This window comes from Papaver somniferum, chromosome 3 (genome assembly GCF_003573695.1).
Source record: "Papaver somniferum cultivar HN1 chromosome 3, ASM357369v1, whole genome shotgun sequence".
Lineage (NCBI taxonomy): Eukaryota > Viridiplantae > Streptophyta > Magnoliopsida > Ranunculales > Papaveraceae > Papaver > Papaver somniferum.
This window is the reverse complement of record NC_039360.1, coordinates 169,742,641-169,757,093: the sequence shown is the minus strand read 5'-3', so window position 1 is coordinate 169,757,093 and position 14,453 is coordinate 169,742,641. Positions and strand designations below refer to the sequence as shown.

Below are 14,453 nucleotides of genomic sequence, written 5' to 3'. Positions count from 1 at the left end.
CATCACGGCTTATTTTTCCTTTAGTAAGCATATACCGGATTATTCCCGCAGCTAACAATTACTAGAAAAAACCACCTCAGTAAATGTAAAACCCGATAATTTAATTACTGCAATTATGAATCTAAAATTTTGGAAATTTATTGTTGATCAAGAAATTAAATACACTAATTTTCTTGAGGCACACTCTCACGCACTACAGCAGTACAGCTCTTTCACTATCTCAGTGCACACGTGACGTGATACGGTTGCACAAAGGCGGATATTCCAAGAATTGTCCTACTTCCAATAAAACAGTAGTCCCGAGCCAATAGAATTTGTCTACCAAAAAGATAAAAAAGCATACACGACATATCTTTGCCACGCAGTCAACTTTGGAATTTTCCACTCGTCAGATTAAAAGATGTACAAATTTTAATACACCAGAAACACACCTTATCAGTAAATCAAAATATAGCGATATTAAACTAATTTTGATTGGACGGCTTATGTTTGTTAGTTAGAGTTAGGCGTGGTATTGTGACTATTGTCCGTCAGATTATATTAGTTAATGCTAAGATAAGCCGTAGTTAGGTACAGTTTTAACCTGCGGACGGTAGGGTAACCGAACTTAGAAGAAATAATTAAAAAAGGAAAAACTCGCGTGCTCTCTCGATCACTCGAAACAACGGCAAGCATCACGCAAAATACTGCCCTTCATCACCGATCGAATTACTTGTTTATAAATACAAGAAATCTGTGGTTGGGGTTTTTGTCTCTTAAATCTTTTTCTCTCCGACTCAAAAACACAAACACCAACAAACAAAGGTGAAACTAGATCTCTGATCTTATCTTTTTGATTTCTTTTTAAGATTTAGGTTTTAGTTGTATTAATGTTATCAACAGAATCCATGTTTTTATTTATCTGAATTCTGATTTGAGATCTTGTTTTTTTTTTAAGATGGGAAGTGCTGAAGTCTCATTCAAATTGGCGGATCATCCAAAGCTTCCTAAAGGGAAGGTAGTAGCTCAGATTGTGTTGGATGGATGGGGAGAAGCTAATCCCGACCAGTTTAACTGTATCCATGTTGCTCAAACACCAACCATGGATTCTCTAAAACAAGTAAAAATCTTATTGAATCTCCATTGAATTCCTCTTTTATTTCCGATTATCTGGTGAAAATTTATTGGTTAAAGATTAAAAGTTAATCTCATAGCTCTATTTTTCGATGATTTTGATGTTATCTTATTCATAGATCTTGTTCTGTTCCATTTTCGATGATTTTTATTGTCTTTTATCTAGATTTGGTGGTAGTCATTGGGCCATTTCTATTCTTATTTGTGTTTCACTTATTCAATCAGTTTCTATCAGATTTGATGTCTTTTTTTTTTTCTTTTTTTTCTTTCTTTATTTATATTAATATAAGCTAAATTCATAGTTCACTTCATTGCATGCATGTATGTAATCATGTGATTGTGTGTTAAACCCAATCATTGTTCATCATTAGAATCTTTAATCTTGTACATCATTAGAATCTTTAATCTTAATCGCTTTGTTCAATCTAATTATTTTTGTGAGAATAAACAAATATACAAGTAGTTGAATCTAATTTTTCATATAAGCTGTCTTCTGAATGTTTGTTGAAGCTAATTAAACCTTGCTTGACTTGGGGTACTTTGAAAGTCCCATACATCCCGCAGGTTTTGAGTATTCACTTCAAAATACCTTTTATAATTTTGTTGTTGTTAGACTTGCTTAGGTATGTCTTTTATCTCTCGTCCTTTCAAAACTTGTCAGGTATCCACTGTAAACCTCTGATGAGAATACTAAAATAAGGCTAGTGGCATACTAAAATTTTCGCCAATCTGATTCAGAACTTGCTGAAATATTACACTGATTGTCTTTACCTTGCTCACTAATATTATGTTTTCTTTTTAATATCAGGGCATTGATTTTTATTTTTTTTAATATTTTTTTATGGCCTAATATTGGTACAAACCTTTGATATTAGAGAAACATGATCTATCTGATGGATTTTCTTGTACTCTCACTTTCATCTTGATTGGTTTGAAGTAAATATTGTTCCACAATTCCAATATGTTTATTAATGCGAGTAATATGTTTGCTTAGCTGACATTTACTCTTTGTCTGGCGTGAAGGGTGCACCTGAGAAATGGAGATTGGTAAGAGCTCATGGTAAGGCAGTTGGTCTCCCAACTGAAGATGACATGGGTAACAGTGAAGTTGGACATAATGCCCTTGGTGCTGGAAGAATTTTTGCTCAAGGGTAAGCCTTTCAATTTGATAATTTCTTTTCATTCTTTTGTCTATTCCTCTTTTCCCTCTTTCTTAAGTAATCAAAATAGTGAGTTTTTACTCTAGGATGAAATCTTGCCTAGTCATGAAGTTTGTTTTCATTTCCTTGAAAAACTGTAAGTTTTTGTATCACATGTATTGTTTCATTCTATTTTGTTTGCCACTCTGTTCACGTAATATGCTGCGTAACTTTGTGTTGGTGAGTATATTTTCTAAAGACCTATATGGTTCTGAATGCAGTGCCAAGCTTGTTGACATTGCACTTGCCTCGGGAAAGATCTTCGATGGAGAAGGCTTTCAGTACATCAAGGAATCCTTTAAGGATGGCACCCTCCACCTAATTGGGTTATTGAGTGATGGAGGTGTCCACTCTCGAATTGATCAAGTGCAGGTACGGTTACATTTGATGAATGTATCCTTCTTTCTTCATTAACCAAGGAAAACACCATTGTTAGTTGCTCCGTTTGTGCTTTGGTTCATCTTTGGTACTTGAGGCACTATATTTATTTGTTCGTTTCTTTGTGCAGTTGCTATTAAAAGGAGCCAGCGAGAGGGGTGCCAAAAGAATCCGCCTTCATATTCTCACCGATGGTCGTGATGTTTTGGATGGTTCAAGTGTAGGGTTTGTTGAAACTATTGAGAATGACCTTGCACAACTGCGAGCAAATGGCGTTGATGCACAAATTGCATCTGGTGGGGGTCGCATGAATGTCACAATGGACCGTTATGAGGTATTAGAAACTCTCTTGACCTGTCAATTGTAGCTTTAAGGTTTTATTTGCAGAAATACACCAAATCTGGCTGAAGTAGACCATTTGTCCTGGTATATATCCACGAAAAGTAATGCCTCTCAAAGTTGGATATCCTTTCTTATAGGACCATGTGCAATTAGGGCTATCACCGACCTTGTAGATTGCCGCACTCGTAGCTGAAGTATTAGTTAAATACCATGATTCCATCTGCTTGATTATCGATTGATATTATTGTATATTTTTTTGTTGATTATGACTTCAGCTGGGTAACTGACAGTTTTCTTTATTATTAGAACGACTGGGGTGTTGTGAAAAGAGGATGGGATGCTCAAGTTCTTGGTGAAGCACATACAAATTTAAGAGTGCTTTAGAAGCAGTTAAGACACTGAGGGCAGAACCAAAGGCCAATGATCAATACTTGCCTCCATTTGTTATAGTTGATGATAGTGGCAAGGCTGTTGGCCCAGTTTTGGACGGTGATGCTGTTGTGACTTTCAACTTCCGTGCAGATCGTATGACTATGCTTGCTAAGGCCCTTGAATACGATGACTTCAAGGATTTTGACCGCGTTAGATTCCCAAAGATCCGTTATGCTGGTATGCTCCAGTATGATGGTGTGTTGAAGCTTCCAAACAAATACCTAGTTTCACCACCAGAGATTGATAGAACATCTGGTGAATACTTGGTGCACAATGGTGTCCGTACTTTTGCCTGCAGGTATAATCGTCCGTAATTTTTGTTGTTGAGTAGAGCTGTATATATTTTGTAGCTGATTTCTAATATAATTCATCTTATTCATTCAACAGTGAGACTGTTAAGTTTGGACATGTTACCTTCTTCTGGAACGGGAACAGATCTGGATACTTTAAAGAAGATATGGAGGAATACGTTGAAATTCCAAGTGATAGTGGAATTACATTCAATGCCCAGCCGCTAATGAAGGCCTTGGAAATTGGTGAGAAGGCAAGGGATGCTATTCTTAGTGGCAAATTCGACCAGGTACTGCAAATGATTTGATAATTAAAATGCTACTAACATTTTGGATGGGCTTTCGAGTTAATTAACGTGTATATCTTTGTTTTCCAGGTACGTGTCAACATTCCAAACAGTGACATGGTTGGTTGGACACACTGGTGACATTGAGGCAACTGTTGTCGCTTGCAAGGCTGCTGATCAAGCTGTTAAGGTAATATTTCTTGATTAATTGTTTTTCATCATCCCCTGTAAGAATTGCCCCACTCGCTAGTTATGTGTCTGTGTTTCTGCTGGACTTTCGAGAAAGTGTGAAATATTCCATGAGTTCTTGGGGAAAATTTCCGTTTTTTTTGTTTATAGTTAAGTCCAAGCGTTCTTGGTGCAACAGTATCTGTGTCTTAACTGTTATTTGTAAAAATGGTAACACCAGAAGAAAGGCGTCTTAACTGCTTCTCCATCTAAACCGTGGTTTAGCAGTTAAGGCCTGGATTAAAAGCAGTTGGACTGAACAGCTTTTTGTTCCCTGTTGCTAAACTAAAGACTTTCTTAAACTGGACCTTTTTTTTTTGACATGCACGAGTGCGTAACACAATGAGCATGCACTTCTAAGTCGTCAGATTTATACATCCACTTATGTGCATCTCTGTAATATAAAATCTGACGGTTTAAAGGTGCTTGCTCATTGCGTGATAGCACTAGCCTTGAATATGTCAAACAACATTTCTCTACTTCTCATTGGATTTCTGTATATCAGCTGGAATCAATAACTTGAATGTGCTTTTAGATATTTTGTTTCCATTCACAGTTGGGTGTTCTTGATGTTTCAAGTTCCATAGTTAAGATTAATTTGTAAAGTTTTTATGTTGTGTGCTGTTCAATCAATATACATTTTGCTCTTCCAGATGATTATTGATGCGATCGAGCAAGTTGGTGGAATTTATCTTGTTACTGCCGATCATGGTAATGCTGAAGATATGGTGAAGAGGAACAAAAAAGGTGAACCCCTGCTAGATAAAAATGGGAACATTCAGATCCTCACTTCCCACACTCTTCAACCAGTAAGTGAACCGCTCAGTAATAAATTTTATTAGGCAATACTCCCAAACATGAAAGATCTTGTTAGAACCCCCAAGTTGTAGGAATGAAAATTTCTCATGGTGATTTTGTGTGTTATTCACAGGTCCCAGTTGCCATTGGTGGGCCTGGTCTAGCTCCAGGAGTTAGATTCCGCAGTGATGTTCCTGAGGGTGGTCTCGCCAATGTTGCTGCAACAATGATGAACCTCCATGGACTTGTGGCTCCAGATGACTATGAGACAACTCTAATTGAGGTCGTCTAGAAAACTGTTAATTTGAAAAATCACTCATAGGGTCCGCAGAGGAAGAGATAAATTATACTTGCTTATCGGAGTGATTATGTATTTTTACTTGATATTGAGCGCTCAACTAGTCACGCTGTTCTTAGTGCGTGTGAAGCGGTATTTTACATCATAATGTGCAAAACAGTTTTTTGTTTTTGTTTCATTTTGAGAGACTCCTATGAAGAGGGGATAATGTCATAATTTAATCTCAGAAGAATAGAATTTTATGAATGATATTCTTTCTTGATAGAATCAATGATGAAATCAGTTTTTATGCATTCTTGAAGTGTTCTCTCGTGAGCATTTCTGTGAGAAGTTGTCTCTCATCATGGTCCCAATCTTGCTAAAGCAAATGCAGGTCTTATAGCACGAATTTGGCCTACAATCTCTCCATTTTCAGCGGTTATTATAGTGGTGCTGTAATCACTCAACCACATCCACGCCCCACTCATTATCATTCTTCCCTTAACGTTACCCATATTCCACGTACATAGATTCAAATCTAGAGAGAGAAACAAGCGCGATTTTGAAATTTGAAAAAAGAAAATGTAACGGCCACATTATTTTTGTATGCACATCAATTGCTTTGAAGATTTCATCACTCCTCAAATATTAACTTTACTTTCCCCATCCCTCCTCTCTCTTTCTCTCCTCTCCATCTCTCTGAGAAACTTGATCAAATGGCGTCTCTAACACCAGGAATCCTACTAAAACTTCTACAATCAATGAATTCAAATACAAAAGTAGCAGGAGAACATAGATCAGTTCTATTACAAGTCATAGGAATAGTTCCAGCTTTAGCAGGTCAAGATCTCTGGCCAAACAATGGTTTTTTTGTTCAACTTTCTGATTCTACAAACTCAACTTATGTATCTTTATCAGAGCGGGATAATGAATTGATTCTTACGAATCGGTTACAACTAGGTCAATTTGTTTATGTTGAACGATTACAGTTCGATTCTCCTGTTCCTCGTGTTTCTGGTCTTCGTCCTATTCATGGTCGTCATTCATTTGTTGGAACTCCTGAACCGCTGATTGCTAAAATTTCACCTTCCAAACGTGGATTTGTTATTCAACCTGTTTCTGATTCTGATCTATCCGTTCATCCTATATCTGCTTATGTTTCTAATAAGAAACGTGAAGAACCATCGAAATCTGAGAAAGATACATCAACACCTTCAAGGCCTGCTCTTGCTTCTCGTGATAATGTTCCATCTTCAAATTCAGGTAATCTCAACAAGCAGTGAAGCTTATTTCTTTTTAATTTTGATTTCAGTTTAGTGCCCTAATTCTATTAGTATCCCTCTTTAAATGGAAATTGCAATCAAAATAGAAAAGAATGCCCTAGATTTGTGTTTTCTTGAATGGTTGATTTTTGTACTGTTAAAATTATGACATCTTAGTGCCACAATTTACTAGCTTCATATACTTTGTACCCTATATTTCATCTGTTTATTGGAATTTTTGGGATTAGAGTGCTGCTATAGACCTAATTTTTGAATGCATACGTATTGGTATTTAGGTAACTGTGTTGAGGGATCTAAACCGCTCGCGAAGCCGCGAAGATTCTCATCTCCAGCGTCAGCCAAGCAGAGATCTAATTCAGTTGGGAGGAAAAATGGAGGATCCATTGTGGAAAGACAACCTTCGCCAGCTAGTAAGGCTGGATCAAGGTCGGTGTCTCCAGTGCCGTCTAAGTGTGTAGTACCAAGCTTGATGCAAGCTCGGGATGACAACCAGAAGACTTCAAGAGAGCCTGCAATTGTGGTACCTTCTAGATATCGCCAACCTTCTCCTAGTCGAAAACAACCATCACCAAATTCAAGAAGGATTTCAGCTTCTCCTGGAAGAAGACTTTCAATTTCTGGAGGAGTGAAGGTTTCTCCTGCTATTGGTGATTCTGCTAGTAAGAAGAAAATGGCAAGTATAGTTGCTGGTATATCGAAGGTGTCAGAGGCATTGGGATCTGGCAAGTCTATGAGGAAGAGTTGGGATGAACAACCAGAATTCGCAGAATTGGTGGAGCATAAAGAAAAGGTTGCTGTTAAGAGTAAACCTGATATGCGAGCTATATTGCGAACTCAGGTATTTTATTCTGGTTGAGTTTTTTGAGTTTTTATCTTTCTGCTATAGCATGTGTTTGCTTTAGTTTTGTTGTTTGAAATTTCGTATATTACTAGTTAACAAACTATTTCATCATCACATAAAAGAACTCCTTTGATCCATAAGCTGCCAGATGGTTGTATTACTAAATGATGGCATACTATAAGTGGCAACATATCCTACATAGGCTTTCTCTTGTACTAGCAGGTTTTATGTTTTCTCCGTGGCTTGTTAATCATGATCCCCCCTAGCCATACAGTTTGTTGAATAATTTGAAATGATAATGGAGATGAGCAAGATTGTAATATAGCAGCATAAATGTTCATGTGTCGCTGTTTTATACTTTTACCGGCCTAGTAAAAGCAATCGGCCTAGTTGAGAAAACTTGATGTGGAGATGGAACTAAAGAAAGCCCCTCTTCAGAGAAGAGGAAAATGTGAATTTTTGTAAAACAAGAACACACCACTTTAGAGAAGAGGAAAATGTGAATTTTTGTAAAACAATAACCAACACCACTTATATCTATCTTGTAATATGTAATGTTCCAGGTTGCAATGTCTAGGCGTTTAAGTGATGCCAATGCTGGGAAGACTAATCAGGAGGATCCTCCATCAAACGAAAAACCCAAGGCTAGTCGCAAAGCTGAGAGTTTATTAGTTATTGATAAGCCAATTCAAAAACTCCAAAAATCACTATCCATGAACGAAAGTGGACTGATGGTAGCATTCCGTTAGATGCTGTCCCTGCAAACCTTGCAAAGCTTGGTACGCATACCGCAACCGTGGAAATCAAATATGTGACATGTCAGAAGATGTTTTAGTGCTGTAATCCTTTTAATTTCACATTCTTTCTTTTGGAATCAGTCTAGGCAACTTACTTTGGTTCTACTAATTTTATAGGAAGCACTGCAAAGGAGAACTCTAGCGTCTACAGCTGCTATGGAAGCTCTAGAAGAAGCATCTATCACCGAGTCCATCATCAGAAGTTTGAGGTAAACAACTAAAGATGGATTACTATATGAATGCTTAGTGTTACTCTAACTATATTTTTCCCTACAACTGGTTCTATCATAGCTATCCTTGTAAAATTAATTCTTTTTTCATCTGCAACTAATTTTGTGTGGTTATATTTCTTTTCTTTTTTTGTCACAGCATGTTTTCGGACCTCTGTTTCTCATCCAAGGTTGCATATCCAATTCCAACCATAGACAGTTTCCTGTCTATTTATGAATCCGTCGTCAAGTCAACCATGCTCGCGGATTCTCTTGCTGCTAACCGAAGCAATGACAAAAGTGATGAACTTGTGTCGACTGAACGTGCAAAACCCATTAATCTTTGGATTGAAGCTGCCTTAGCTACTGATCTTGAAGTTGTCAGTCTCTTGAGCAACCAAACAGGGACACCACCAAAAATTCCATGCTTATCTGCAACGGATACAAGGCCTCTTCCATCACCTCCAAAGACGACTTTATCTAAAAGGACTTCAAGGATTCCATTACCCGATCAAGTTAATGCGTCATCATGGTCAAGAGGATGTGGAGTTAAAGAGACAGCAGAACTTGCACTGAATCTGAGAAAGGAGATGCAAATGTGGTTTTTGAAATTTGTCGAGGAGGCTCTGGATGCTGGTTTCAAGATCTTTGAGCAAAACTCGAGTGGTGGAGGGCTAGCAGTACGTAAAGATAACAGTGGTCCAGTTGCTGTAGTTCTATCACAGTTGAAGAAAGTGAACGACTGGTTAGATAGTGTTGGAGCGAAACGCGAGGAGTTGGTTACAGAGAAGATTGAACGACTCAAGCGAAAGATCTATGGGTTTGTCATTCATCATGTTGGAACAGCCCTTGATAACTCATCAGCTTTATTATCATCTGCGTAACTCGTTTTTACATTCGTATGTCAGACTTCAATGTATTCGAAACAAGAGTTTTTGTTCCATGTGAATGTGAGTTGTTCTGATCATTTATTCTACATTTGAAAACGCAAATGATTGTTCATTCCAAATTGTCATCTCACTAGAACTATCAGAATGTGAGATTGCCCATATAAATCCTTGGGAACTCATGCATAACCTGGATAGGATGTCTTAACTCTTACTTAAGCCTACTTAGTTTTTCCTTGTCAATGTGTTTTACACGGATTAGCAATTGGGGCATCAAGTTTTAAACCAAATTCGGTTAATTAGAGGTTTCATAAAAGGAAATTAACTCTTAATGGGGTTTAATCTATAAAAGGAGACGACTATGAGAAGTTAGAAATCAAGCTACTATCTTTGTAAAGCTGGAGTTAAAGGTGCTAGTCCGGAGAGTGTTATCTCTCTAAAATACGGAATAAGTTAAAAGATTTTATAATCGTTTTAGCTCCAGAAAGCGTTGACATTGGATTTGGACAGTTAAGATGCATTGTTAGATCTTGCAAAAAACGAGGGCTGTCAACGGATCCGCCCTCTTAGTTAACTTGTTTGCAGTAACTTTAACTTAATGGGGCAAAAAGAAATCAAAACCAACAAAAATTCAAAATAGTGCAAAATAAAAGTACTAGGCCGAAAATGGCGGACAAGTCATGAATGAGTTACAATTCTCGTATAACTTAAAGCCGTAAGATCAAAAACGATGCGGCAATATCTTGACGATTGGGTGTTTTCTGTGAAGATAGACCCTTTGGCCGCCAAAATGTATCAAAATAATAGACATGTTTATGTGTAAGATGCTACGCATTCTCTGCAGATTTCTAGTTTCAACGTGAATAATCCTCGGATTCCCATTTTCGTTTACCCAAAACTCTATCTGATTTTTCTTCTGGTAGGTAATTTACCTCATCTATATCAGCTTCTCTTTGAAATCTATAACTTCTTCCTAGATCCATCAATGTAACGAAAGTGTTCATGTGGGTAATTGCACGTGTATTTTCCAAGCCTTTGAAATCCCCTACAATCATAGTAGTTGCGGTATTCGGGTCAAAGCGGAAGATAGTTCTTTTCACGTTGTTCCAGAATAGAATTTCACCACCATTTGTAAGCGCGAGAAGGGAAACTTCATCATGATCCCCACTCAAGAATAGGCCTTCCCGTGGTGTAGAGAAAATATTTGTCCAATACGGCTTATTCTGATTCTGATTTGTCATGTCACTGACATTTCCCTTTAATAACCATATTTCGACATTATTGCCTAGTTCATTGTTGTTCAACACATTCCGAGAAACAACACACACAGAATTTTTGAACTCGCTGAGTTTAGGGTAGTACTCTCTACGACGACCAATCTGCATATAACAAGGTGGTTGAGGCAGCAAACAGAATACTTCGTTAGATAAATCAAAGGCCACAATATTGAAGTTTTCATCAATCCAAACCAGAGTTCCACTCATAAGGATACCCGATGAAGCCGATGGCCACAAACAGTAGGAAATTTCTTCTTTGTTCCTCCAACCATTGCCATCGCCAACAGTATACACCTGCACATACCCAATATCTGGTTGTTCCTCCGGATGATATATAATTCTGACAACCTTGTACTCATCCTTAGAAGCGTGGTAACCGAACCCGCTTACAATTCGACTACGCTTTTCAGCATTATAGCTTGGAAGATTAATGCGTTCTCTTGTGATAGGATTGCATATGAAAACCGGATCGTAATAGACTGTATCCTCTACGTCAACATATCCACCAGGTTCATTATAGCATTCTCGAGAAAAACAGACTAAGCCGTTGCATGAACCAACCAAAGAATAACGGTAACTACTTAGCATATTATTTGGTATCCACCATTCCTTATTATCTGCTATAAGTTCCTCGTTAGACTGATAATCAACAATTCTAATATTATCGATATTCTCATTGTACTGAAGTTGGAGTTTCTCAGGGTATCCAAATAACGACATCTGATGTTGTTTCTTAATCAAGAAAATGTAACCAAGATTAATATAATCATCAACATACCTTCTATCGTCGTCACGTGCATCAAGTTGTTGACGATATTGTATCTGACGACGAGAGTGAGTATTTGCAAAGTAACTACTACGTATGAGATTTCGCCATGTTATACATACTTTTACGCACTCTAAGACTGAATTAACAGGTAATCGAGAAAGTATTTCCATTGTTATGTCTGCTTGAAGATTCTCCATGATTTGTATAACAAACGTAGAAAATCTGATATCAAAGACTTAATGGAAACACAAAAACAAGACACTGAAATACTTCTCTTAATTATTGTAATTAAAACTCATGGCTCAACACCCTATATATATTGTTTAACAGACTTGATGATTAAGAAAACACTTTCCTAATATAACTCAAACTCTAACCATAGAATTCATCTAGAAACTCAAAATTCAAAACAGATTCCTAAGCCAAACAAACTCCTTGATGGCAAAAGTTTCCAGAATATTGCCGCCTTCCAAATATGAACCAGTTTCCTAATACTGTCACCTTCCGTATATTGTCACACAGTATCAACCGTAGCATATTATCTTGATTTATTCTTCACCAACAAAGCTTACTTGCGCTGATGGAAAAGAAAAGAGAGCATAAGATAGCTAAAGTTATCCGGCTATAAAAGAGACATGAAACATTGGATTGTATTTATAGCCAACAACTAGGCAACGCCAATTAAGAATTTATTCTTCCATGTATCGTATTTCCTTATTGCATTTTCCCTGGGTTTACTCAGCCTTCCTTTTCTGGGTCGGACTGTCCAAAGCCCAACAATTAGCTAGCCGTGCAAAGTCAAGGATAGGGGCAAGGTTAGGTGTCCATGTTGACCAGCTACAAGCGCATCATACTAAAGCTAACTGGGGATATAAATTACTATCCCCATCCTATAGTGTTTGTTAAGGGGTGTTTTTTGGGGGAGAATATTAAAATACCCTTTGGCTTAATTAAAAGGAGAAATAATCGTTTCGTCTTTTTTTTGGTGGTCTCAACACAATTTGGTCCAGCTCGGGAAAACGTGTTTTCTGTTTGGCCATCTATAATTATTTGAAAATGCTAAATGGACAAAAATACCCTTACGTGTTAATTCCTACTTATTTTCGTACATGAGTTCATTATGTTTAATGAATTTCGGAGTTTATTCTTTCAAATGAACAATTAATAAAACCAAATTAAATCACATATGAACTCTTCGTACATGAGTTCATTCCGTTTGATGAACTTCAGAGTTCATTCTTTCAAACGAACACCTAATAAAACCAAACTAAATCACGTATGAAAAACAGAGTTCATTCTGTAAAATGTACGCAACACAAAACTTCATTATTATGAAAAAAAATAGAGTTCATTCTTTTTTCAAATGAACACCTGATAAAACTTATATGATAACATAGTTCATCTTTCAAATGAACACCTGACTATAAGAAAACAGAGTTCATTTTTCCAAATGAACACCCAATAAAAGTTCATTATTATGAACAAAAAATCAGAGTTCATTCTATTAAGGGAATTTTGATAAATTGCCCCACTTCCAATTACCGGTTTAGAAAACTGCCCCCGTTTTTTTCAACTTTTCAAAAGTGCCCTTCAGTTTCTTTTTCCGTCAAAAACTCAGGTTTGTTGGTCAAACAGGTCAACACGTGGTCAAAAATAACAACTAAAACTTGTTTGTCCCTTGGTCTTTATGACCTATCGATCGAGAGAGAGAAACTCATTTCTCATTTCTCTTAGGGTTTCAGTTTAGGTTAGCAGTTGCGATTGAGGGATTGCAGATCGATATCGTTATGTAATCTAGAGAGGTTGAGAGATTTAACTTCGTGTTCTGCTTGATTTGACTATGAACGAAAACGAGAAGAAGAAGAAGGTTCTAGACATGTGAGATTTGCCGAACCCTAGTTTATTTTGATGATGATTTCTTAGTTGTGTAATTTGGGAAGAAATGTAGAGAGGAATTCAAGCTTATGAAGAACCAAAAGACATGGGTTATTGTCTTCTTTAAAGATTTGGCTTAAGAAATTGAAGTTTAGTCATGAAATTGGTTTGCAGTGGATGTGTAATCGATGGAGAAGATGATCTGAAGTTTTGAGATGAAAGACTAGGTTTGTGTAATTGTAGGGTTTGTGAAATGTTCTGTTGAATTCAGTGGTGGATTTCAGAAAATAAAGAGAATAATTAGAAGATGTTGGTCGTTTGACTCTTGAAATTGAGAAGAATATGATTATGGCCAGGGATAGTTGTCACCAAGGATGACTTCAGTGAAGAAAGAGCAAGGAAGAGATGGTGGTATTTGAGAATATGTTGAAGATGAGTCAGAAATCAAGAAATTAGGGTTGGAGGTGGATTGTGATGAAAACAGGGAAGAAATTATGGGCTTACTGATGTTGATTGAATGGTGAAATTGCAGGAATGAATGTGCTTAAAGGGTTTAGAAGAGATTGATTGCAGGTTGTGATGATTGTTTCAAGATTGTTATTCAAATTAGATGTGGATTTCATAGGTTACTGAAATGAAGTAGATGTATGAATGACTTGGTGCTGGTAATGCTGCAATACAAGGAGGAAGGACAAGTTACTGTCGCACGGTCTGAAATGGTGTTGAATGAGTATCCTATATGTATGTTAGGACAGGGATGAACTGACAAGAGAAACTGCAGTTAGAGCATGTTGTTGCAGCTAGTTAGTGTTGCAGCTGAGTTGAAGCTACAGCTGTAATAAAGTGGAAGGGTTGTGTGTGTTGAATGTTTGAAGCAGTAGTGATCTGGTGAACTAGAATTGAGTCTGGATGGTGATTCTTGAAGTGGTTTTACAGAGTAGAAGTTGCTGGTGAGAAATGGCCTGAAGAAATGATGGATGTTGTAACTGGAGTTGTGTTATTGCTGCTTGATTCAAGGTTACAGATTGATGTTGCATGCAGTGTTGTTGAGGGTTATGGAAGAGCTGAGGAGTGTTATGAGCTGTTGATTGTGATGCAGCTTAATTTCTGGTGGTCTAGATAACAGCTACGATGTCTTGCATTTGTGTTATGCAGTCAGCTGTGTTTGGAG

The 14,453-nt window shown here is 37.2% G+C and overlaps 1 protein-coding gene and 2 pseudogenes across 1 annotated transcript; 2 read left to right on the top strand and 1 right to left on the bottom strand.

Moving 5' to 3' along the window:
* The first annotated feature begins 643 nt into the window (after nucleotides 1-643).
* On the top strand, nucleotides 644-5,658 carry LOC113357992 (annotated as a pseudogene).
* A 285-nt stretch (nucleotides 5,659-5,943) lies between these two features.
* On the top strand, nucleotides 5,944-9,452 carry LOC113357991 (annotated as a pseudogene).
* Nucleotides 9,453-10,215: 763 nt separating this feature from the next.
* Nucleotides 10,216-11,604, bottom strand: LOC113360334 (F-box protein At3g07870-like). Its single transcript, XM_026603853.1, has one exon. The coding sequence runs from the start codon at nucleotides 11,602-11,604 to the stop codon at nucleotides 10,216-10,218; it is 1,389 nt and encodes a 462-aa protein (XP_026459638.1).
* Nucleotides 11,605-14,453: the final 2,849 nt, after the last annotated feature.

Bases quoted from the DNA above. Each gene is read 5' to 3' on its own strand.
- LOC113360334 (XM_026603853.1), bottom strand. From the start codon at position 11,604: ATGGAGAATCTTCAAGCAGACATAACAATGGAAATACTTTCTCGATTA.